At 36.7% G+C, this 25998-nt stretch overlaps 1 protein-coding gene across 4 annotated transcripts in view; it reads right to left on the bottom strand.

The window, feature by feature from the left end:
* Positions 1 to 1800: 1800 nt before the first annotated feature.
* The window catches only part of LARP7 (La ribonucleoprotein 7, transcriptional regulator), a 34562-nt gene continuing 10364 nt past the window's right edge, over positions 1801 to 25998 (bottom strand). For 2 of the 4 annotated variants that reach the window (XM_067544663.1, XM_067544665.1), the window contains exons 6-13: positions 25262 to 25370; positions 23239 to 23613; positions 20673 to 20808; positions 15033 to 15196; positions 13737 to 13855; positions 10606 to 10765; positions 7376 to 7467; positions 1801 to 2195 (exon numbers count right to left, since the gene is read on the bottom strand). In XM_067544663.1, the coding sequence (XP_067400764.1) occupies positions 2115 to 2195; positions 7376 to 7467; positions 10606 to 10765; positions 13737 to 13855; positions 15033 to 15196; positions 20673 to 20808; positions 23239 to 23613; positions 25262 to 25370 (1236 nt within the window). In that variant the 3' untranslated portion in view covers positions 1801 to 2114. Of the gene's footprint in view, positions 2196 to 7375; positions 7468 to 10605; positions 10766 to 13736; positions 13856 to 14997; positions 15197 to 20672; positions 20809 to 23238; positions 23614 to 25261; positions 25371 to 25998 lie in introns of those variants that run through there. The other 2 variants (XM_067544666.1, XR_010919047.1) reach the window with 2 other exon arrangements.

The raw sequence follows: 25998 nt of genomic DNA, 5'->3' as shown, positions 1-25998 counted from the left end.
GGCACTGAAGATGGGTCCATGATGTATTTTCAGACCATTGCCATTTCAGCCCTTTGCAAAATGGAAGGTGCAGTGAAAGGAAAGAATATCTCTGCTTTATAATGAAATGTTTTACTAGGCTGAAAATTAAATGCTTGATACATTTTTAAGGGTTTTTAAATATTCTGAAAGCTGCAAAATAAGAGAACTTCTGAACACTGGTGAAACTCAGAGGCTGATTTTGCATGAGGATTTAAAACACAGTCTGTCCATTTTTTCCTCTCTAGTCTCAATTTTTCACTTATCTTGTATTTCTTCCCTCCATATTTTTGTTGTCTCTATTGTGATCTTCTGATTTTTGCTCCCTCTCTGCTTTCCCCACTTATTCATCTTCATTCCACAGATAGCTACACCTAAATACTGCTTGGGGTGGGATCACATTCACTGCTGGCTCTCAGCTGACATATGCACTCTTGTGGCTGAGCTGAGAGGTGTGGGAGCAAAGGACAGAAGCTTGTTCCAATGAACAGTGGCCTGAGCCTACAGGCCAGCACATATGAACTGCTCCTGGAGCAAGTATGCCGCATTACAGGATGCCACAGGAACAAGTATGCAGTCAGAAAGCAAATTGTGGAATTCTATGTTCATGAAACTTTCCCTGCTTCTACTGCTTCATTCCTCTCTGAGCAATCTGATTCCACCCCCAGATTGGTAGATTCTGTATAATCTAATGTCACCCCCTTTTCTAGTATTTTCCCCATCTTCTTCTCTTATTTGGTTCCCTCGTCTCCATGACTGTGTATGCTGGCCATCAATAATGGCAGAATTATGTGGCTTGTGTTGCCATGAACTCTCATCGCTACATACAGTAGAAATATATGAATATCACCAGCACAGTGTGTGTGGCTAGTACAAACACCTGCACTGCTCCTGTAATTTGCCAGCATAAAGAGATTTGTCAAGTAATGATAATCTATATTATCCAGATTAACATAATCTATAGGCACAGAAAATCTATGTATTTCACTGACTTAGTTTATTTCAATGGTTTATTGCTGATATTTTAGGAATTTCAGAATACTTATATTTTTAAAACATGTTGTTCACCCTTCTGATTGCATCTAGCAGTGTTCACACTTTATAAATCAATGTTAGTGTCTTATTTGCTCTGTAATCAGACACACTGAAACAATAAAGCACAAACAAAGGTGTGAACTTCTTTTTACATTAATGGAGAGATAACTTCAAAGACTAGGGCTGATCATTCATATTTTTAACCCTTATTATTTTTCTGTCCAAAACAGAAACCCACAGCTCAAGATGTAGAAATAAAATTACATAATAAAATATTTCATACTATCAATCTACAATGCTATGTGAAATATTTAAGTGCACTAGATTGTATCTTTAACTCAAACTGTACAATATATACACTTTTAGCTATAAATAGGAATTATTTATGGAACTAGAATTCTCAAAAAACAAATGTAAATATTTTCTTATTTGCCTCTCTCACACATATGCATGCAGAACTTGTTCCTAAGATCTTTTTAAAGAATGAGGTGTTAATTTATTTTTTGGCATATTCAACAGGTTCTTTTCAGCCTGCCCACCACCTCTGGGACACTCCAATATTCTAATATCCCTAAAGTATTTAAATATGATTTTAGATGACAAATTATACAGTTTTTATTATGACTTCAATCTGTCTACTACCCCTCCCCCACAGTTTGATAGATGAAGCAGAGACCTACATTTATTTAACATAAATTAGCTTTATTATTCTTTGCTGACATTTTAAAAACAAAAGTCAAACTAATATTGTAGATTTCTAAAACATTTTATTTGGCCTTTTTTGTAATTCAACTTATAAAACTGCAATATACAAAAATTCATCAGAAGTAAAACTAAATGTAAAACAAAGCAAGACCTTGTTTGATACATTTTCCCAGAAAGCTTTTCCTACAGGCTCAGGAGCAGCAAACAGTCAGTCTATTTAAAAATAGGTTTTAGAATAAAATTACACTCTGCAGAATTAAGAAGCAAATGGACTGGTTTTTGACTGCTTCGTAAGTTTATAGTTTAGTTAAAATATCCAGTGACTATTTAAAATTTTCCAGAATAAAAGTATTAGGTCAGTCATCTTCGGAAAAGCGGATGTGCTTACTTGTGTCTTGTGTCTTTGCAAGTCTCATTCTTTCAGCTTTGGCAATCAACTGCAAACAAAAACAAAACAAAACATTAAAGTAAAGGTGAAAGAAAAATTGCATTCAGATTACAGGTTTAAATCAAAGTCATAATCATGCTAGCAAATCTCATAGAAGCTAACTAATTTTTGAACAATTGACCCAACCTGTACATAGTTCTCTTGATACCAAAAATGAAGACACTCCTGGTATTATTTCACTCAGTAGCATATAAGAACCATGAGAAATAGCTTAAAGTTTTCCCTTGATCTCTGGACAGATTAGTGTCTTTAACATTCTATCTCAGTGTCCCACTGAAAATGGGAACAGGGACGGAGGGAGGAGAGGAATTGAAAGTTAAAAAACACATGCAACCCAAAGACCTCAAACACAATCTTCATAGCCACTTTTAAATGCCTCGTTCTTTGGGGCTTCAGGCTCTCACTGACTTAACTATAGCAGGATCAGACCTTAAAGAAATAAATTTGTCAAGAATACTATGTCATTTTCTGGAGTCAATTGCTGGAGAGACAAAAGACTGAAATCCAGATGGAGGCCCATCCTCTAGGCTTGGAAAAACAATGATTATGTATTGCAATTCTAATGACAACTCATCTGAATGTAAACAGTATGGACCATGGGAATGACCTCTAGGAATCCTGAGTTCAAATCCCAGATCTATCAATGATCTCTCTCTGTTTCAGTTTTCTTATCTGTAAAATGGAGATAGCACCTATCTAATTGGGGTACTGAGGATTAGTTAATATTTGTAAGGCGTATGAAATTATCAATGTTAAATTGATTGGTACTACTGACAATTTCTCTCAACCCTCAATGTGACGACTGCACACTTTAAAAGTAAGCATTTATAGCTTTTAAAAATTGTGAATCAAGCAAACCTCAAGATCCAAGGCTAACTGTATAATTTTTAAAAGGATAACATATTATATATAGTATAATAATAAAAATGATCATTAACGGAAGATCTGCCTAACCACTATTTTCATCGTTGACCAGAGGGCCTTATACCTGTCCCCTAACCCTGTTCCACTGCTGTTAAGTCATGGCTACTTATCTTACTATCTTTGTAGAGGGAGGCTAGATGGCCATCGTTGGAGTTCTACTCTCATTGTAGCTGAGCCACAAGAGTTGGTGCAGAGCAATGAACGTGAGGCAGTGCCACCCGTGCAGAATGAGCATACCATATCCTCCGCCCTGCCGGCCCTTGTTAGCCTAGCCAAGAAATCAACATCTAGTCTCTTGCATAGCAGCACACAGAACTCACCACAAAGACACTGGGCCATCTTTTTTTAAAAATATTGTATTTTGTTTTGCCACAGGGAACTCTCCCATGACAACAGTAATTTGATCACCCACTGTCCAGTTGTTGACCAAAGAACCCTCTTTCTTCCACAAAACAAAGGCTCAAAATATTATGCCAGTCCAAGAGAGGTCCTTATTTTTCTAACCAGCTAACATGTGAGCTGCAAATTTTCTTCCATTTCCCCTCATATACTTTCAACCCCTCTCCCTTTATTCTTATCACCGCACACACATACCACAACTCATGTGGCAATAGCAAACATCCCCTCACTCCTTGAAGGTTAACAACAACAGCAGGGCAAAGCTCCTAGTCTGAAATAGTATGAAATGCAAAAATGCTCATGTGTTCCCCTTGTGGACAGCTTGCTGATTCAACTTTTTCATCCTCAACCTGAAGAAATAGAAGTGACCACCACTGCAAAGTTTGTTTGTTTTAAACAAAAGTGAGAATTTCAGGAAATTTTTGTCATCACTGAACCTGTGATGACTCACATCTATGCAACTGTTTTTTTTTCCAAGAAACTTTATCTTTTTTTTTAAAAAAAGGTAATCTTACATACACTGTACACCTTTTGGGCCTTAATAAATCTGCAAAGACAGATGACAAATTCTGCTGAGATTCACCCAAAGACACAGAATCTTATCAATTATCTTAAATCACAAACTTCAAGAAACTGTGGTCTTATTCACACAAACATGCATAGGTTTGTACCAGTGTAGTTAAATCAAATTGATATATGTCATTTAGTGTCCATATGTGGGCATGCATTGATTTAACTAAATCTGTGTAAGTCTGCATATAGATAGGCCCTGTGTATTGCAAAAGCAGAAGAACAGACTCACTTCATGCAGAAATGACCCGTGCCTGCTGATAGTGGGGAGGCAGCCGGTTTCATGCAGTGTTACTAAGCATGCTCCGTCTGTGTGAGAATATTCAGTACAAGCCAAGCAGCAAATCTGGGGAGGGCATGTCACCCCGTATTCCCCCCACATCACCTCTGACTCCATGGCACCCTCACTATTCTCCAAGACACAAGTAAGATGTCATGTTACAGCAGATACACAGGATGAAATATAGTAAAGTAAGCAGAGAAAATGCAAAGAAATAAGGAGCAGACAAGAGAATCACAATTTCTTTCTAGTCTAGGTAGAAAGCGTGTAGGAAGATAGAGGTTCTTGTGAATAAAGCTCTGCTTATATTAGAGAATTTTGCACTACTGTAACTACACTGATGCAGTTATACTGTCCTAAACCTAATGTAGATACTCGGCACATATGTACAGCAGGACTTACACCAGTGCAGCTAACTTTGGGGCACCACTGTAAACCCATGGCTATATTTAAGAGTTGCACTGGTCATGCTTATATGAATATAATTGTTAAACTAAACCAATTGTGCATGTTCACACTGTTGTGCTTGCCACCAATGCTTGTATTGCAATACAAACCACGTGAGCACACAGCCCTGTTCTGCACTGATGGTAGCCATCACAATAGCGATTTGCCCCAGTGTAACCACATCAAATGTTACACTGCTGCAAATTGCTCTAATGTAGGCAGGCCCTAAGCTAGAGTGTAGAGAGAACACTTAATTCTTTAGAGAAGAACCATGTCCAGGTAAGTATGATAAATACCCAAGGTGTCACCCTCAGATTCATTCATATAATTGGAAGATAATTTTAAATCATGATAGATGAGTTTCCAACTAGAGTGATGATCCCATTGAGACTACATAAAGGCCTGTGCATGTGAGTGTCTGTGTTATATATAAAATTCATGTTTAATACTTAATTTTGCATTTGTAAATTATAATGAAATATGATTTTAAATCCCTTTAATGATCAATATTAATTCTTAACTGTAATGTCTTCAACTATACAGCTTTAATTATGAAAGTTTTTATTACAATAATTTTCTTGCTTTCCTAAATTCTGGTTTTAAAGAAAGAAAAAAATCAACTAATTCTGAAGACTCTTTAACATAAAGATTTGATAGTTATAAATGGAACATTGATGGACATGGTAAAAAAACAGATATTGAAGTTGTTGAAAATTGCAGTTGGAACACAGGCTATCAAAGTGCAGTGAAAGAGTTAAAGTTATTTGACTTCCGTTAATTATTACTCTCTTAAAATGCCTTGCTTAATAATGTTAGCATTTAAATAGATCTGACTAGGCTTTGAAGCTAACACCTCTCTGGGTTGAAAGGTGATGGAAGAGGGGGAGGAGTGGAAGTTTGCACCTTTTGCTGCTGCTATTGTTAGGCGGAACTGAGAGTTTGTTTTTGCAAGCCTAGAAGAGTTATACCTTACAAGCTATATTAGATCAATTTGCACAGCAAATACTGTACTACCTTCACAACAAGAAGTGCTAGAAACTTGGGTGCTGGGTTTCCACAACTCCAGCTGAAGTCAATGGAAGCTCAGGACCTTTGGGGGGAGGAGGGGGGGGGGGGGGAATCAAACCCCTGCTTTAAAAAAAAAAATGAAAAAAAGCTATGATGTAATAAAAAATGGTAACAAATTCCTGCAGTAGTGTGGAGTTTTTGAGCCTTTCACTGCTCATGCTAAAGCATAATGGATTAAAAAACCAGTGAAGATATTTATGGTTTTATGAGGAGACTAAATCAGTGCTTTCCATATATTTTCCCAGAAAGCACTCTCTCTCACTTTAAAAGGACTAGGAATTTATAGGTGGCTTTACCTATGTGAAGCTCAGAGAACATTCAGCCACATTATATAATATGTAAAAATACTGCTTCTAAGGAAGCAGCAATACAGTCTTATGAGATTTTTCCTTGTCATCTATATATGCAACTGGGAAACTATTTAAGACCGGTCAAGAAAGCCAGATGATTTTTAAGTTTTATAAGTGAAAACAAAAAGGATTATTTTAAATCCAACCAGAAGACTTACTTGCAGTGAAGGCAAAAAGAGATGTAAGGTGAGATTCAAACCCCTTCTCCACCTGACCTCCCACACCCTCTTGGACTATAAATTTTTGTGCAGCACAGAATCTCCCCAATAGTCAGTAAATGTGCGAGTTTGTGCACATATAAAAGCATGGAGGTAACAGGGAATATTCCTCATGTTTTGATCTCCAACAAGGTATATGCAATCCAAACTGTTCAGTCTTAAAAATCATGAGTCAAACTCCAAATAATCATTTTTTTTAAAGAATATAAAGTTTTTTATTTTTTTAATTTACCTTCTGGTTCTTGAGCATTTAGGGTTCATATATTCAAGCTTTTCACCACAACGAGGTCTGTGAGCTTACTTACTTTTAAATAAAAGCTGAGATTCTCATGATGCCTGACACCACAAGATAGGGCTTTAAGGAAAACAACAAATATTGAGAGACTTCTGATAAAAATGGCAGGAGTTGGCAACACCAGGCTATTGCTTATCAGACCCTTTAACTTTATCTATAGAGCATCACATATATCCTTTACATTTCATTTGAAATGCACTATTTTTCAGCTTTCAAAGCTATTCAGACCAATCAAATGTAAGGCTGTCTCACATCTTAGAATTAGAAATCAGAATTCCTTAACGACATGCAAATGTAAAACACATTAGCAGTGATTGCTTAAGAACACCAGTGCCTAGGTGGGTAAATCATTCATTTTTATTTTCTACATGTAGCAACTGGACCCTGAGGCAACTACGTGTTCCCTTCTTTGCTGCTGCTTTCGACAGTAAAATCTTCTGCCAAGTCACCAGAATAAGATCTAATGAGATGATTGTGGAGTGAAAGATCATAAAGTTTATGAAAAATACAGATATTTCCCTTCCACCCATGCTTTAGATCACAAAAATCACATTTCCAATCATTGTCGCATAAAACAAAATATAAATCCAGACAATCCCCTATTCAAACTTATTTTACCTTCTCTGTGCCTCGCTTCTTTTCCCTAGGTTGGTTAAGTTTAGCTTGTCTGTCCACCAAAATCTTCTGCCAGTACCGCTGTTCATGATCACCTTGACATACATACACAGAAAGTGATAGTGTGTTAATAAAATTATCCAATATAAAAAATGCAGCATTTTACCTGTCATGGCCATATCAACCTATTTTAATACGTATGTATACCTGTGAAAAATATTTGTGGATAAGACCTGGCACTTCAGTTCTCAGCAAGAAAGGAACTTCTGTGTAAGAACAGGTTAATCCTTTGACGTTACAAGAGGGAGAAAACCTCATCTTAAAACGGAAGCTTGCTCATCTCAAAAAAGGTAGTTTCAATGACAACATTAGGGATACATGAAAATCTTCAACCACTGCCTTTGTGTTAATCTGAAAGAATATTTTTATATGGGGGAGGAATGCAAAGGGAAAGAAACCTGAGAGAGAAAATTTGCTCCCCAAGAATCATCTTTGTTTTGAGGTCAAGTCTGGGAAATTTTATGATGCTTAAAAGTTACTTATTTTCATTTCAATGAGCTGATTAAAAAAAATCCTAAGCAATGACTCATAGAACAATGCAAACCCAGAAAGGGATCAATGGTAAAGTAAGAGTTCTTTGCAAAGAAAGTCCATCAACCCCACTGTAATACTCTAGTCTATAACTTGACAGTGCTAAAATACTGAAGGCAAAAGTAAAGAAATACAGAGTAAAAAAAACAAACAAACCAGGAGCTATAACAACTTGAAAAAGAAATGCTGTATTTCTTCAGATTGTCTTTTTGAAGACACGCCTTCATCTCAAAATGAAATCTTGTTGGATTGAGTAGATCACAAACTTCAGCTGAACTCTACTTAAGAATTAATATGACAAATAAATGCTTACATTATGGCTCTTAGGGCTGGTCTACCCAGGGAACTTAGATCGGCATAGCTACGTCTCTCAAGGATGTGCAAAATCCATAACCGAGATCATGTAGCTATGCCGACTGAACCTCCAAATGTAGACAGTGCTAGGTTGATAGAATTCTTTCACCAACCTAGCTACCATCTTCCAGGGAGGTGGATTATTTACACCGATGGAAAGCGTAGGTAGTGTCTTCACTGAAGCACTACAGTGGTACAGCTGCAGCTGTGCTGCTAAAGCTGTTTAAATGTGGACACACCCTTATGCTATGCTTGTGCTAAAGAGTTTACAGTGGCACAACTGCATCTGTGAAGCTGTGCTGCTGTAGTGCTGCTAGTGCAGACATTCTAAGGTGACTGGAGATGCTCTCCTGCCAAAATGGTTCTGTCCACACCAGTGCTTAGGATGGTGTAATTTACGCCATTCAGGCGGTGGCTTATTCACACCCCTGAGCGACATAATTTATACCAACGTAAGCTGTAATGTTCATAGACTTAGATTCACAGATTCCAAGGCCAGAAGAGACCATTGTGATCATCTAGTTTGACCTTCTGTATAACCAGGTGTGATGAGGCCTCTGCCCCGCACTGGCCAGTAAGAGGCTAACAGAGCCCTAGAGAAGCTGAGCAAAAAACAGGCAATGTGATGGGCTGCAGGCAGAGGGCGGAGATCAAATGATGATGTGCAGAACGTGGACGGGGGTGCCAGCCATGAGCTAATCCCCAAGACAACCTACAGGGGGCGCCAGTCTGGCACTGAGTAATGCGCACTGTGATACCAGGTCACAGAACTTTCCCAAAATAATTACTACAGTAAAAATAAAAATCTAATATTGATTTAAAAATTGTCAGTGATGGAGAACCAACCATGACCCTTGGTAAATTGTTCCAATGTTAATTACTCTCACTGTCCAAAAAATGTATGGCATATTTCAAGTCTGAATTTGTCTAGCTTCAACTTACAGCTAGTGGATAGTGTTATACCTTTCTCTGCTAGGTTGAAGAGCCCATTATTAGAGATTTTCTCCCCATGCAGATATTTATAGACTGTAATCAAACCACCCTTTAACCCTCCCTTTGTTAAGACAAACAGATAAGAGCTACTTGACATATCACTGTAAGGCAGGGGCTGGCTCCCTAACAATAGTAAGTCTCTGCCCCCCTGATCCTGCAGTGTAATTCACTGAGTGGACCGCTGCACCTGTGTAGATCAAAATGCTGGATCAGGACCACAGTCAGAGGATCCACTGTTAGTTTGCGGTAAAATATTTATATTTACAGACCTGTCCTTTTTTGGTGCAGTCTTAGTTATAGACTGCACATGAGAAGCTAGTTTCTATGTTCTTTTGTTCTGTTATTTTGGATTTTATCTAGGAGCTGGTCTACTCTTAGAAGTTTTACTAGTCTAATTATGTCTTATTATATTTATATATTATTATAATTATGTCTATTAGTCTTATTATTTTACTAGTTTAATTATGGAGGATGCGGGGTTTTTTTTGGTTTTTTGACACTGACAAAAAGAGTTTGCCTACATATTAAAGTTATTCCAGATTAAACTACAATGTGAATTTAAAGCAGAATAGCTATTCCAGAATAACTCCATCTGTAGACAAGCTCAGAGTTCTATTGCTAAAAGTCCTAGTGAGGACACAGTTATACCAGCAGAAAGATGCTCCACTTCCTTAACGACAATAAGCTATACTTCATTTTTATACCAGTATAACTGCATCCACACTAAAACATATATGTCGTTTTGACTACACAGAAATAGTCATCAACTATTTTAGTCATAAATTTCCATATAACTCATTCCAAATCTCGTAAGGCCACACTATTGCCTTTCACCATCATGTTGTAATTATGACGCTGAAGAGTGGAATAGGAACATGGTTGACTGCAGTGACAACTGTCTTTTATCACTGAAACCAAAGTGATCTGCCAGTTCAAATTAGGTAAAGTCAAATAACCAATGTTGTAAGAATAAAGTTATGTGGCATGGTTAAAGCAACTAATTTAAAATGCCAACACATTTGATTCAGACTAATGAAGCAGTGACATAGAATGTTTGAGGTTTTGCTGTTTTAGTTTTTGTAGAAAAGGGAGAATAGTCACAAGAAGAAATAATTATATAAAACCAAAATATTTATTCTGTAATTGACAGACAATGCAGTAAAAGTATGTTAACGGAATATCTGCAATAAAGTTAAAATGCAGCAACAGTCCTGCTCCTAGCTCCTGCATATATTTTCATATATATGCATGCATATATTTTATGGCTCATGCATATATTTTAACAAACATCTTACCAGTTAGGACCTCAAGTTTCCAGTTGTTTTTAATCTGAATTTCTTTATGTGCTTTCAATACAACCTGTGCATCTTCAGGAGTTTTAAACCGAATATGACACTCTGTATCTCCTTCCAACATGTCAACATAAGCAACATCAGCTATCATTGCCAGAGCATCCTGTGGCACAAAAAAGAGAACTCAGAGAAGTTAGTCATAACAAAACAAAAGAGCAATATTTTCAAATATTGTCCTTTGAAAAATCCAAGGTTCATACAAAGGAGCAATGGTATGGGAAACATTCTCAAAAGTCAGTTACAAGAAAGTGAAAGTGCAACTTTATTACTTTATTACATTAATAAATGAATGTGATGTCAAATAATTTCTGGCTGATATTTATTGATTTTTTCAGAAGAAAATCTGTGAATAGTCAATTTTTACTATATTGGAGACCTATATAATTTACCTCAGAATTGTATGTGTCCCAAGAACCCAAGCCCAGGATATACCTATTATGAATCCACAGAACAGCAGAAGAATAATTTCACAGTATGCCATTCTTTATGTAATGCAATAGCGTTTCCATTTCATATGTTAGCCCAACAAGAATATATTTACTTCCACACCTAAATATTTTATTTAAAGTTAGGAATGTGGAGAATAAAAAACAAACAACCAACTCAAGAATGTTAGGAATCAAGTTAGGAAATCAGTACATGGCACACTAGTCAGGATACTGGAGTTCCTTCTTTCTTATACCAAATGACCTCTATTTGAAAACTGACACCAGCAGCTGAAGAAAGAAGAGTCACAAACGCTCCTTCAATCAAATACTTTACCTGTGATACCTGCTGTGAGGGAAATTAACTGGGATCACTCATTCCTAGTCAATTTCGTTCACAGCAGGTACTACAAGTAAAATGTTTCTATGCAAGAATTAAGCTCTACTTTTAACCCTCCAGTTGCAAGGCAGAATCTTAAAAACTCCCAACACCCAGGCTGACAAGACTACATGTGTGCCAACAAAACCTTTTCACCCTTAAGTTTGGTATTCTCACATAACATTTCCACAGAAAATTATGCAGGCTACCAAAATTAATTTCACAGGAATATTTGCTTTTTGGCTGATCTCTAAAAAGTGCCTCCACTCAGTAGCTTGAAATGACAAAAATTTTGGCAATAAGAATTGAAATGGTTAAGCAATAATGTTACCTTTAAAATATATGCAATAAGCAAGAAAAAGATACTTTGCACTTATCTGTTGAGAATGTACTGTGAAACCTAGACTTACAACAGAGAGGTGAGCAGCAACAGAATATTTCCATAATTTCCTAAAATAAGCCAAAACATTCTAAATTTTTGTGTAACATTTTGTAAAATGTTACGGCTACCCAGCTTATTCTCCACGGTTGTGACTCCATAGTTAAGATAGGGAGTGACTTTCTATTATAATTTCTAATTTTCTAATTTTCACAGTACTTTCTTTTTCCCTGAAATTCTTTATGCTTAGTCGCAGGTCAGATCATTTATTTTTTAAGACTGATGCAAATCAGGCAAGTAATTTGATTTACATATCTGAAAATACCAGGGTCTAACACAGTTTGATCTCATCTACACAAACAAGATTAAACTTTGTTAGCCCTTTGACTATATTACATCTTTATGTTGTAACACAAACCCCTGGCACAATAAAACATGTAGTGCAGACAAATGCTGCATAGCACTTAGATATTACAAGTGATGGGAAGGGGGAGGTCAGACATTCTCTCATTAATGTCTCTTGGCCCTCAGATAGCTGCTTATAAATACCTAAATAGATAAGACTGACTCAGTTGAAACCACATCACCAATTTATTTCTAGTAAGAGATATATGGCCCTGATTTTGCAAAAAAAAGTTATGTACTTCCTTAAGTTTAGACACTTCTGAGTAGTCACCCTGACTTCAATTGTATTATTCACAGGATTGTAAACTTAAGCAGTTGTATAAGTCTTTGCAAGAACAGCACCTAAATAGTTCTCTCACTGCCCTAAATGATCTACAGAATATTCCAGTATTGCCAATATAACAAAGTTTACTGTTTGAAAGGCATTCTGGTATGAAACCTTCTCATTTAGTTGTCATGAAAGAACTGATTCAGACTACATATTCATGGCCCCATCTATACAAAAAGGAACAGCCTATACTAAAATTTCACATATTAATGGCTGTTTCTTAATTAAATTAGGGACAAGTCATGAAAATGACGATAGGAATTTAGTTTCTGTGCTTCCACAACAGGCACAAGTTCATGTCTCCTTTTATTCTTTCTTATCTCAACCAAAAATACATAAGAACTTACATGTTTTTAAATAATAAAAAAGAATGTTGGTCCTCTATGACCTCATGGCACTGCTAATTTATATTGTTTTGTGTAAACTGAGGCCAAAAACCAAATATGACAAGCATAAAAATAAGTAACAGTTACATATTATTTTATTAAATTACATATAATCATATGCAACATAAATGGCCTTTTTATAATACTTGTGAGCCACTTAGGGAAGTATTTATAATGACTCATTCAGGAAACATTTTATTGGCCCTAAGTTCCTGTTAGTTGCCTAATGCAGAATTATTTTTATTAAAATAATATACTGTGCCAGCAATTATTTCCTGAAAGGTGATTCATTTTAACTTAATGAGATTTGTTCATCTATTATCCATTTTGCCTTTATGTAAAGTAACAACAGCTTACCAGTGACTTAAGTAGTTATTTTGTTTGTTTTCTTAACAATACAGAATTCAATGATGTTTGTCCTACCTACATTGTAAGGGTGGAGCAGTCGGGGCCGATGATGGAGGGAAAAACTACTCCTCAATAAAAAGTAAATTAGTTTTATAACTTATTTTCATGCTAACCCTGACTTCTCTTGAAGAGCTCTTTCCTGTGTCAAAAAACTTAATTATTTTTTATTTTGAAATAAGCTCTCTCAACTTAGTTCTGCTTTAATGAAATCTTCCGTTAATGGTACTATTCAGAAATATGTATACAGCTAGTTGCCGGATAGAAATTCAATATGACATCTTTAAATGTTATTCCATATTCAATCATTTTCAGGGTGGTATAAGGGGAAAGGATAACAGCTACCCTGAGGTTACAAAGGCATTACCTTGATGTGTTTCCTGCCTGGTAGGGGTTCGGTGCTAATGATCTTCACAATTACTCCACTCACAAACTGTGGTCCCATTGTGTTAGCTTTCTCAGGGGGGGCAGAGTCTTCACTGGTGGCTGTTAATTTGAAGAGGAAAAGAGCATAATGAAACTTCACATGTATTAATTTGACAAACACAAGATAACCACAAAAATCACAAACAATGTGATAAATCTTATGGTGGTGTTTATACAGTGAATGAAACTACACATACCAAACACTGCTGCTATGGATATATACTTAATTTTTAGTTGGGATCAGTTTATATATATGGCTATTGGTGGCAGAAACTAATACTTCAAAAGATAAAACCAATGTGACAATACCAGGAGGTGGCATAATGAATTAATCAATTAGAAATCCCTTCTAAACAAAGGGCCTTATACAAGTGCTTTTGCAGTTTCAAACATAACCCATGGTAAGTATATTTAAATTAATGCCCCGTTAATTGTAAGGATCTTTGCACCCCAAACTCACAAATGATCCTGAAGAGTGCTGACAGGTTTACCGTTCCTAGGCTAGAAGTTTGTGGACAGAAGTTCAGGAGATCCAATGCAACCCAGTAAGAGCTTAAGGTATCTTCTTTATTATTATTATTGTTGGAAAAAATGTTTCAGCATAGCTCTTGTGAGTTAGTAGGTATAAAGATTGTACCTTGGTCACTAAACAGGGTGAAATCATGTCCCTAACCTGTTTTTGTCATATGCCAATAGTTTTGTGAACCTGTCAGGAACACTGTTTACACCCACCTACATTGGCCAGAAAAACCTTGCCAGCATGGTATTGCCAAGCACTGAGTTAAAAGTTGGGTCTGATTAGCATGGTTACACACTGCTTGTGTAGACAGGCCCTAAAAGGAAACTACTGCAGTACATGTGTTGGTTTACTATGAATTATTATCATCTGATTAAATTAAAGTACACATCTCAAAACCAGATCTTTTTATAATCTTGCATTATTTTTAAAATAATTTGATTATTCATTATTCACATAACTCAGCAAACCATAATCTGTATAAATAAAATTTATTTTATATAATATAGTTCCTTTAATATGAAGAGTTGTAAATGCTTCATTTATTTCACTCTGCCTTTTCGTCTGAGAGAAGTTAGCACACTTTGGAACTACTTTCATATAGATCTTTTAGAATATCAAATTCTAAGGACCACCAACTGCATTTAAGCTTTGCATTTAGAAAAAAAACAACAAAAAAACCCACCATAAAACACACAACATAAAGATCATCACAACAACCTTTACATTTGACATTTTTTGTCTGAGGACACTTTTGTACACCACTTTCTGTTTCCATCTTCTCCACACACTCAGATTTGATTTGGGACATTGTTTTCTTTAAGGAGGCCATGCTGGCTTTTTGAAGAGCCAAATATTCTTGTTTCAGATCCATCCATTCACTCCTACATAAGACAACAATTTAGGAATAAAAATAAAAATATCAATGCTTGTGAAAAAATAACTACAAACTTTAAAAAGCCATTACGAACATAAAGACAAAATTATGATATTATTTGTATTACTGCAGAGTTTAGGAGCCATAGTCATCGACCAGAACCCCATTGTGCTAGGTGATGTACAAACAAAGAATAAAAAAACAGTCCCTGCTCCAAAAGGTTTAATCTAAGCATAGGACAAGATACAACAGAGAACGAGACAATATCGGTCAGCATGATAAGCAATGGTCTTAGCACATTAACAGCCTAACTGTTGTCAAGTTTTTGTAGGCATCATGAAAAAGGAAAGTTTTGAGGGGGGGTTTGAAGGAAGATAATTAAGTAGCTTTATAGATGTTTATGGGGAGTGCCTCCCCAAGCACAAAGGACAGCATGGAAAAAGCACAAAGGTGCTTGTTTGGAAATTTAACAAGGGGGCAATAGAACATCATGGACTGATTGGAGGTGACAGTCAACATCTAGACAGCAAATGAGGATGGGGATAGGCTGCAATGGGTCTTCACTTTCAAGACAAGCAATTTAAGTTGGATGCCTTGGAGAAGGGGGAGCCAGTTGAGTGATGCAAAGAGAGGGGTGACATGACTTGCAGATAAAATACACAACCATAGCTGACATCAGGGGGCAAGATCCTCAGCTGGTGTAAATTGGAGCTATGGCAATATGCACCAGCTGAGGATCTTCTTTGTTGTGCTTAGTGGTCTCCCCTCTTCTTTTTATTTAGCTGTCTAGGGTCTGATGATTATCTGCCTAAATTACCACTTTGTTTTATTTATTAAACGGCCTAAACAAATTCTAACAGGAGAACAAAATTACTAACAAATTAAGAGTGATTACCAAATGCAGTACACTTTCTTCAGAAAGCATTCTGAATGCTTTGGTAAACCAGACGTATTATTTGGAACTGGAATTACACAAAGCATGGACACTAATTCAGGGCTGATTAGTTCACTGAACCCTCTTTAGTGTTACTACATTAAAAATTAGTCATTTTTATCTAGAAAATTCATTGCTTAAAAATCAACTGGTTAAACTCATCAAAAATCTATAGCGATAAGAACATTCCTTACTATTCAAATGCATTAGTTTAAAAAAAAAAAATCACACTGCATGGAAGCAGTTGATATATTTACATACATTTAACATGTAGATGTTTCTGCAAACAGCTAGAGCTTTGCTTCATAGAAACACAATGCCTATAGTGCCACTGTGAGAACGACTCATTGTTACCCTAATCTGTGCCATCAAACAAGCTGATAGGGGATTTTTAAAGAGGAGGATATCTTGTGGTAATGGTTTTAGCTGTTAACAGTGACAACTGTATACTTCAAAAAAGCATCTAGACTCACCCAGGATCATACGTTCTCACAGAGCAAAGACATTAAAATAACAAAAGAGCCATGTAATGATTCTTTGAGATAAAAAGGCAACACCACTCTGTAGTAGTAAGGTATGGTATAAATAGAAGCCCAAGGACTGGAGGCACTCCCTGAGTCCCTGTTAACTAGACTGAAAAGGAAGAGAAGACCATGGAGAGTGAGCCAGGCAAGTAATTTAATGTTTATAATGTTCTTGTGAAGCATTTCTACTATGCAATAATGAACACGAATATAATATTCTTTTGTTATATTTGATGCAGCAAATGTATTGAACTGGTGGAATTGGACAGCAGATACTGCGAGTTACTGGTCTATGTGGACCCCTTCTACTTTAACATGGAGGTGCTTTCTGTGACTATAAAAAAGTAAGTGCTTCCATGTTTTAGTAGAGGTGAATCCTGATCTCAGTCCTGGAATATCCATATAGAAAAACAGGAACCTTGTCTCTACTCTTGTCACAGGATTTGTTGACCAGTAAAAGGAAATAAACACAAGAGGAAAAATAAGAAATCATATTTACCTGACAGTGTAAAATGTCTATTATATAATAGCTGGTGTTTGGACAAGACCAGCATATGGGTCAGGTAACTAAATTCTATTTATAGTTTTTTTTAAAAAAAAAAAATCAGATTTTGCTGGTCTGGTTATGCTATTACAATGAATATTAATGATTGTTACAAGTGAGGTATTTATGACTATTTTTAAAGGACTCCCTTTGCTTTAACATGGGGGTACCTGCTGCCTAGAAAAAGTAAGTGCTTCCATGTTTCAGTGGTGGTGGATCCTAGTGCCTTGAATTTGACACCACTAGAAAACAGATCTGAGATCTAACCCAAACTGTGCAAAAAGTAACATGAAAAAAATGCTAGCAAGTCTGTCCTTTAAAATAGCAACTCTCACTGTTATTTTATACTTGAAACTTCAGATTTTTCACTCCAAAAAAAAACTATCTAAAGATTACATTTTATATTATATATTGTTTTTAACTAAATCTTATGTAGTTATATTTTACAGAAAAAAAGAGGCACAACGGAAGTTTGCAGTCTCAGCTTAAAGGACCCCCACTACTTTAATGTGGAAGTATTTGCTTTGCTCCTGAAAAATAAGTGCTTCCATGTTTTAGTGATGGTGAATCCTGCTTTTTCAACTGCAGAACATCTATACTGAAAAAATTCCCATTTCCACAGAAAACATTTGATGTGGAAACGTCCAAGAGGACTAAAGACTTACAGTATTGTAATTAATCTGTAGCAAAAACATTCCATGAATTGTAGATATGAACTACACAAAAAAATACCCAACCATAGTAATTTAAAACATACATACTCTTAAGCGAGAAATCCTGCCCATGTGAGATAAGCAAGACTTATTTGGCTCTTAGACAGAATCTATCATGACATAAACAAGACATTTTCTGGGGGTAGGAAGCAGTCAATTCTCCAGTTTTCTCCATACTAATTTATCACTATATACAGTTTAGTTTCTCTCATAACAGCTATGCACTCATGGATTTACCTACCCAATTCCACCCTCCTCCCCCACACTCCACACCAAAAATAGTTCTGGATAGAACTTATGCTCATCACCACCACATAAACTTATATAGTGTTTTTGTTGTTAAGGACCCCCTCTACTTTAACATGGAAGTACTTGCTGGATGCTTGAAAAAGTAAGTGCTTCCATGTTTTAGTTGTGGTGAATCCTAATTGCTCATTTATAGAACAGCCACACAGTAAAAAATATTGTTTTCTAGTTAAAAGTACATAGTGATTATTTGGAGGCCCCAATTTGGAATTTTGCTTGTGTTTGATAGATTGTTGTTTGTATTTCATAGTATTGTATTTGGGGATTTTATACTTATTTTTGTATTTTTCAGGTAGCACACAACACAGAGCAGACAGCTGTTTTTTAAATCCAATGAGATGTTTTGTATATACGGAGTATTAGAAGGAATGTAAATAAAAAATAAACTACTCAATTTACATTTTCTAAAATCAATGGTATTTCAAAAAGACCTATACTACTGTCTATTATAAAGAAATCTTTTTAAAAAATCTCAACATTAACAGAATGAATAGCAATTTTATATGAAAATACTTATTTCTAGTAGATTTTTTAAAATTTACTTTTAATAAATGGCGACCCTTTTTAAGAAAAGTTTTACCTAGCTACATATGAGACTCCACGATTCAACAACATAGATATTATTCCTTTTTTTTATTTGAATAATCTGTTTTGTTATCTGAAATTTGCTGTAAATTATCTCTTATAATTAAATGTCTAAACTTCGTTATGTATCTTAACTACAGGCCATTACTGTTGCTAATATGCAACTCTGTTGTGTAAAAGCTGGAATTGCACTTTAGCAATGGTGATGGACTGTCAGACATACAAAAATAGATATAGGAAATGACAATGTAATACCAGACATGTTAGTGAAGGAAACAAGATGCTCTCAGATAAATATAAAAAAGATGCATTGTATTCAATACAATGTAATTTCACAGGTTGACAATATAGTGATAATTGCTCCTATAAAGTTTCTGTATGTATTGAAATTTAATAAAGTATGTAAAACTTTAGAAACTTGTGAATTTCTTGGGACAGTTTTAACAACTTTTAATATTTGAATTTTATTTGATTCATCATTGATAAATGTTAAAGTATATTTTATTTTATTTGAGAATGTCACACAAAATTAACAATGGTATATTGGTGTAAAAAAGCATGCATATTCACATACCATTATGACAAAACAGAAAATCATTTAAATTTTGGTTACTGTTATTTTGTATAACAGTTTAAATAGATGGAAAGATCCTGTTTATAAAACCTCTCCTTCTGGAGATTCGTTTGGTCTGTGCACTTGCAGAATATACTAATCAACAATCATGCACAATTCAAATTTTGATCTTGGGTAGCTAGAAGGCTATAATAAAGTACAACATAGTTATCCAAAACTCTTAGCTAAAAAGCACAATTTAAAAGGACACTTTTATCCATAAGTTTATTGCTAGTTACAAGATAAACCCACATAGCTTGTGCTACCACTATACCTGCTAACGTTATACTTGTTGGAACACACTTAAAATATATGAAACATTACATACACGCATCATAGGACTACATAGGAGAAAAGTTACTTTCTAATGACAGATTTAAGCTTGCCATGGTTCCACAGTCTGTACTGATAATGAGAAATTATTTTCAGTTATGATTTTACTAACTGGAAAATAGGTGCAAATCATATTTAACTTGATTACCCACAGTGAATAAATTGAAAGCCTGAAGTTCAGTCTTCAACACTTCTTAGGCACTTCAATGACTTTAATAGGAAATAAAAAAACATAGTCCAAATTCCAATCTTACATGGTTGTAAACCCAAACAACTCCACCAATCTGAATGAAGCAATGCTGGTGTAATTTAGTCCTCTGATTGGAATTTAGTCCTCTGAGTTTACATGAAGTAAAAGCAGACCTGTCTGGCTCATGTAAACTGTATAATGCCAGCAAAGTACAGACCAGAGCTTCATCTCGTTCAGCATCCAACAGTGGTCAATGAGAGATTCTTAAGCTTTCATAATGAACCTAATTGTGGGAAGAGAAGGAGAGTTCATCTTGATCCCAACTGGTGATCAACTTACACTGTGAGGACTGTAGCCCTTAAAATGCTATTATCTTCAAAAGATTAAAGTTATTTGCCACAAAGACAGCAATGTATTTTTCATTATCTAAAACATAGCTAACACTCACCATTTGGTGGAAACAATATTTTCCACATCACACTCCTATAGCTGCAGTCTTAAGTTCTTAAGAAATCTATATGATTATATTAATGCAGTGACATGAACTTGAACTAATAATGTTGACTGAAAGTTTATACCACACTACTGCACTACAGACAATATGCTCCAATTCAAAAAGGTTAGTACTATTGCTCTCTTTAAATGGTATGGTATATTCAATCAGCACAAAAATTGGACTACTAACTTCAGAGACATACGCTGAATACTATAAATATATTATTAGCAGGTGTCAAAACATACTTTGAGAGTACTCTCAATGGAATGACCTCCTCTCCCATCTTGTGCCTTTCTTTGTGCTTTTTCTTATGTTTCCTTTTTGATTTTGAAAGGGATGTATCTTTCTTATCACCATCTTTCTCCTCTTCTGTAGTAACATCTAAGTGAAAAACCCCAAAAGAAAGATAATTGGATATGACTTGGACAGATCGTATTTAAAGTAATAAACGTAACTGAAATGGCACGTTCCTTCATTTACTTTGCTATACGAAGCAATGCTGAGACACAACATTTTGAAAAGTACATTTATGATCTTTTTTTTCAGTTTTAATTAATTTTTCCTGCTAATATGACAGTCAAATATAGGGAGATCTCTTCTAATTTATTTCCACAGTATTTTTAAAAAAATACAGAAGAGTATAGCTCTCACCCAAGTCAATCATCCATCCACCACTTTTGGTCCTGTTAATGCTAGTAATGACAAGAGCTCAATTTTATCTCAACATAATCATTTTGCTTGATCATTTCATATAATCAATGCCTGCAGTTCCTTCATTTTTTCATCCTTAACCAGTTTGCTCTGCTCTCTCATGTACTTCCTCCTGCAACTTCTGCTCACACCTAGCTTCAATGGAGTTACAGCTGCCCACACCAGCTCTGATTTGAGCCTTCCCTGTAAGCCATATTCATTTCTGATGAGAGCCCTAAGCCTTCTCTACTGTGTCCAAAAGGTCTCTGCTATTCTTCATCAAGATTATCTCTGGAATGTCTTAGTGCTAGCTTTAAACTTGACAGTACTTCTAGGAGCAATCACACACAATTCTAGATATTCCTCAACTCATTCTCTGAACCCTCCATGTATCTGCCAGCTCCTGGCCCAATTACCACTAATGAACGCTTCAAAAGATTGAAGCCCTTTTGATAAAAAAATAATTGGTGTCCAATGTCTGAATCCATCACCACTCTTCTTAGGACTTAAATTTACCCAATACCCACTAGCCCAAGTACTAGGCCTAGTAGTCCCTGAGGCCACCCTCCCAAAGCCATGTTCCTGTACCCTCCTCCTCCCTCTACACACAGCCATGGGCGTAGTTTGGGGGGGGGGGGAGCGCTCCCCGCTCAAACAGGCGGGGTGTTGGAGGGGCACATGGGATCATGTGCCACTGCCCCGCCCATTCCCCGGCTTGTTTTGCTCGGCCTGCGGGGGTGGGGGAAGAGACGACGGACAACTGGGGAGGGGGGGTGTCTTGTCATTCCCATGCTGCGCCCCCCTCTCGCCGCAAGCCAGGCCAGGTCAGAACACAGAGCTGCTTCTGCAGAGTGCTTGCTGCCTGTCTCCGCAATTGGATGCTGCCTCCTGGGTCCTAGTGCTGGTTGACTTCCATGTCTATGCATGCTGGGCACCCTGCATGGCTACCATCCTGTTTCCTGTAGCCCGAAGGGGGTGGGGTGAGAGGCAGAGCAAGGGAGGATACGAGGGAAGGGGTGAGAGGAGACTCTGAATTGTCCACACAGCAGCCCCAGGCAGGCGGTTCTGAGCTACAGACCATGGGGGCAGGTGGATAGGTGTGTTGGTCTCTTCACCCCATGCCATTTGCATGCCTAGTGGAGGACTGTGTGCACTTGGGCATGCAACAAGCATGTTCTCATGAAACTGCACCTCTGTAGTTGTCATTTTTTCTCCTCTTCTTCATTGCCTTAGCCAATGCAGCTAAAAAACTCCAAGCTGGTGAGTAAAGCCTGCCTCTGATCTGTAACAGAGGTTTCTGCACCTGTGAGGCAGCTGGGTTTGATCAGATAGGGATGGCTGAAATTTATGGGCTTAGGGAGGACTGCAGATGCTAGTAAAGGATATGTGGGAAGGGATGGGGGGCCCCTGAAGGGAGGGACTTCTGCAGTGGATGCCAGCCAGTGCTGCTGCGCTTTAACCATGGAGTGTTGTATTGTGGGGGCTTGTTGGATTGGTCCCAGTGATAATCTGGGGTACCTCAGTGAGGAAGGAAGGGGGATAGGGTAGGACAGGGGGAAAGGGGGTGGAGAAGCAGGAGCCTGGCATATGGTATCCCCTCAGCAGCAGCAGCAGCTGGGGTCCCCTGTTAAGTCAGCCTCTCTCTCTCTCCCCACCTTTCCTCAACCCTGGCAGTCCAGGTTCCAATCCAGGTGGGGGACAAAAATAGTGAGCCAGGGGAACAGTCTTCAGCGTGTGCATGATGTGCATCACCCCTCCCAAAATATAGCACTCAAACTATATCTATGTGCAGAGCTCCTTCACTCAATCCTCCTTTCATGGAACCCTGCTCTTCTCTAGCCTTGATTCCTATGGGCTATCACACAATACTAACACAACCGAAATTCCAACTTTTCATAAGTAAGTGGATTTTCAGGAGCTGACTCTACTTAACTTAAACCCTAACAATAAGATTTCTAACATTGACAACGGAATTCTCTTTGGCTCCCAATCTCTTCCCCCATTCCCACTTCCTCCTCTTTCATTATCTCTGGAAGATTGCCAAAATCCACCTTTATTTGATTTTGCTTCTATGCAACTAAATGAAAATACAAAAGATATAAAATTCAATAATATTTTTACCTTTGGAATCCTTTGGAGCTTCTGTCGTTTCTTCTTTTGAAGTATGAACATCATCTTTTTTAGCAGTTTTCTTGACCTTTGCACTTAATGCCTCTGTGTCTCCAGAGTTGCTTCTTTTTCTCTTCCCTAACCTGTTGTCCTCAGTTAGCTCTGAGGTTTCTGTTCTATCCCATTTCCTTTTCTCTTTCTTAGAAGGTTGCCTATGAACTTCAGATCCTTCTATTTCCAAGCACTCAGATGTTGTTCTGTGTCTCTTTGACTTGTTTATTTGTTCCGCAGTAGTGTCCATGTTTGACTCTTTCATTTCTGCAGTTGACTGTACACTGCTCTCTTTCTTCATTTTGGATTTCTTCTTCTTTTTCTTTTTCTTCTCTTCTGTATAAAGAAATACAAGATATTTAAAACTTTATCAATAATTACCATTCCTGATTAAAGTTTAGATTTGATCAGCAAACTTAACAGCACAGAGGTAACACAACATGCCCTCATTGTCCCAGAGGGCTTTACTAGTTATTTTAGGGAGACGAGATAAAAGTACAGAGGATGTTTTGCTAGAATTTCCCAATATAGAGTGGGTCCATGGTCTTGTACGTGAAGGTTGATAGGAGGTTTCCTGGAATGCTTCCTGGTGAGTTAGCAGAGAGGATCAAGAGTGCATGAAAGGGTTGAGGGTAAAGCCTTGCTCCTCCTTACGATTTGTATGTCACCACAACATTCCCTGGAACTGGTTGCTTTTGGATGTTGGAAGGAAAGAGAAGGGTCCTTACTGAGAAAGGATGTACAAGTAAATAGGAAAGCTGGCCGGTTTAAATTATGAGTTCTACTGGGGGACACAACCTTTGATATTGGGAAAATGTCATAACTGCTTTTATGAACCCACTTAATCTATCACAATTTTATGTACCCAAAAATTACATGCCTGCCAAATTACCTAAAAGGGAGGTTATTTGTACTGTACTGTGGGAAAATTAGGTTTGATTTCTAGTACTGTTTATTTGCTTCCAAACTGGCACGGGCTGGGAACACTACAGAAGCAGCAGTCAGGCCCTGAAGTAGAAGCAGCACATTTACCTTCTGACTCACCAATCACCACTACAAATGATTAAGGAGCAAAACCTTGTTAATAAAGGAGTAGTCAGTCATTTGCCAGAAAGATGCTGGATGTGATGTGGAAACTCACTGGCTGAATGGAAAAGCCTCAAGACTAGTCTGTATGAGAAAACTTGAGCTCCATCAAAAGATAAGAATGAGCTGAGAAAGTCAACTGAAACTATAATTATGCTCCTTGAGGGTGTTACCAAAATTAATCTACAGATCATTTACAGAACCACTGCTCAAGTATACTGAAGGGCTTTCCCTTTACAATTTTCCCATCTTTTTATGAACAAGCATTTTATTGACATTTAGAAGACCTTGCTCTATGTCTTCTAAATGTCAATTTTCACGAAGACAGTGAAGGATCTTCAATGATGTTCAGAGAGTAAAATTCTGGTAAACATCTCTGGTTCTATAGAAATACAGCTAACAAGTTCAGCAGAAAGAAAATTGCCTTATGGTTACCATTCAAGACTTCCTAGGTGCTCAAATTTTGGTCTTGGCAGCCTAAACAATCTTTAAATGTAATTTTGCTATTATAATTTAGAACCTTCTCTTCAGTACTAAATATATTTTTGCAATGTGTAGCGAATCTGACTGGGGCTCATTGTGATTGTTTAAATAATAATTAATAGTACCGCTTGGTCTGCTAATATGAAAACAAACAATGCTGCTTCTTGGTTAGCAAAAAAGAAAATTCAAGACAGAAAGGAGAGGCAGATATTCACAACTGAAAGTAGGTGCTTCACCTCAATATTCCAGTTTTGCTCCCTAAGCCCATATTGGCCAAGGAAAACAAAAGGTTACAAATTTCTGTTTCAATAAGGTTTTAAATTAACAGGTTAAATTTCAGCAAAAATGAGATTAAAATGTTTGAATTAAAATATTATGCCCAAAATATCATCCCCCTCCTCCCACTCATACCTACCCACTACATTGCAGTCATTTGTACTCAGTGCAGGAACAGGCTTATTTTTTACTGTTCTGGGGAACATCCCAGGTTTTCTCGGTGCTTCTTCTGGTGGATTATTCAAAAACTTAAATTAAAAAAAAAACCAAAGTATTTAAGATCAACAAAATATTATATAAAAACTAAATTTATTCACAGTGGAACACCTTCCCTGCCCTTCCCTCTCAAAGAAATGATTACTAAAAATATATATTGCCTCTACACCCGTTCTACGAAGATGTGGTCTCTGAAGGATCCATCAAAAGAGGTAACTTCTTTTTGATCATTGGTCCAGGACCACTGCTTAAAAGTTTATTGATCTTCAAGTCTTAGTGCTACTAGCTCCTTAGGCCAATACAGCAATCTTACTTTTATTTTTGTTATACAACTGAATGATAATTTCTAAAACCTCAAGACCACACCAGAAAGCTATGATAAAAGTTAGTATTAATACCTTACTATCCTCTTCCAGTGAACTGTGAGAGTTCATTTCATTCTCACTTTTCTGCTGTCAAAAGCAGATCTTTATTCTGGTCAAAAAGAGCTAAAAATAGCCCAATGAAATGAAGGGAGAAAATATCAGACAGTGTTTCTCTTATTTGCTCCATTAAATGTAATTGAATTAGAAAACTTTACAGTTTGTGAAGCTATTCACAGGTTTTGGAAAAAAAGTGACAAAAAAAATCAAGGTGATACCCAGGCTCTGAACTTATGTT

The sequence above is a fragment of the Emydura macquarii genome, unplaced genomic scaffold (assembly GCF_026122565.2).
Source record: "Emydura macquarii macquarii isolate MOO-44397 ecotype Brisbane River unplaced genomic scaffold, CSIRO-AGI_Emac_v2 contig_1014, whole genome shotgun sequence".
Classification (NCBI taxonomy): domain Eukaryota; kingdom Metazoa; phylum Chordata; order Testudines; family Chelidae; genus Emydura; species Emydura macquarii.
Note: the sequence above shows the minus strand (reverse complement) of the source record. Positions and strands in the feature narration are given on the sequence as shown.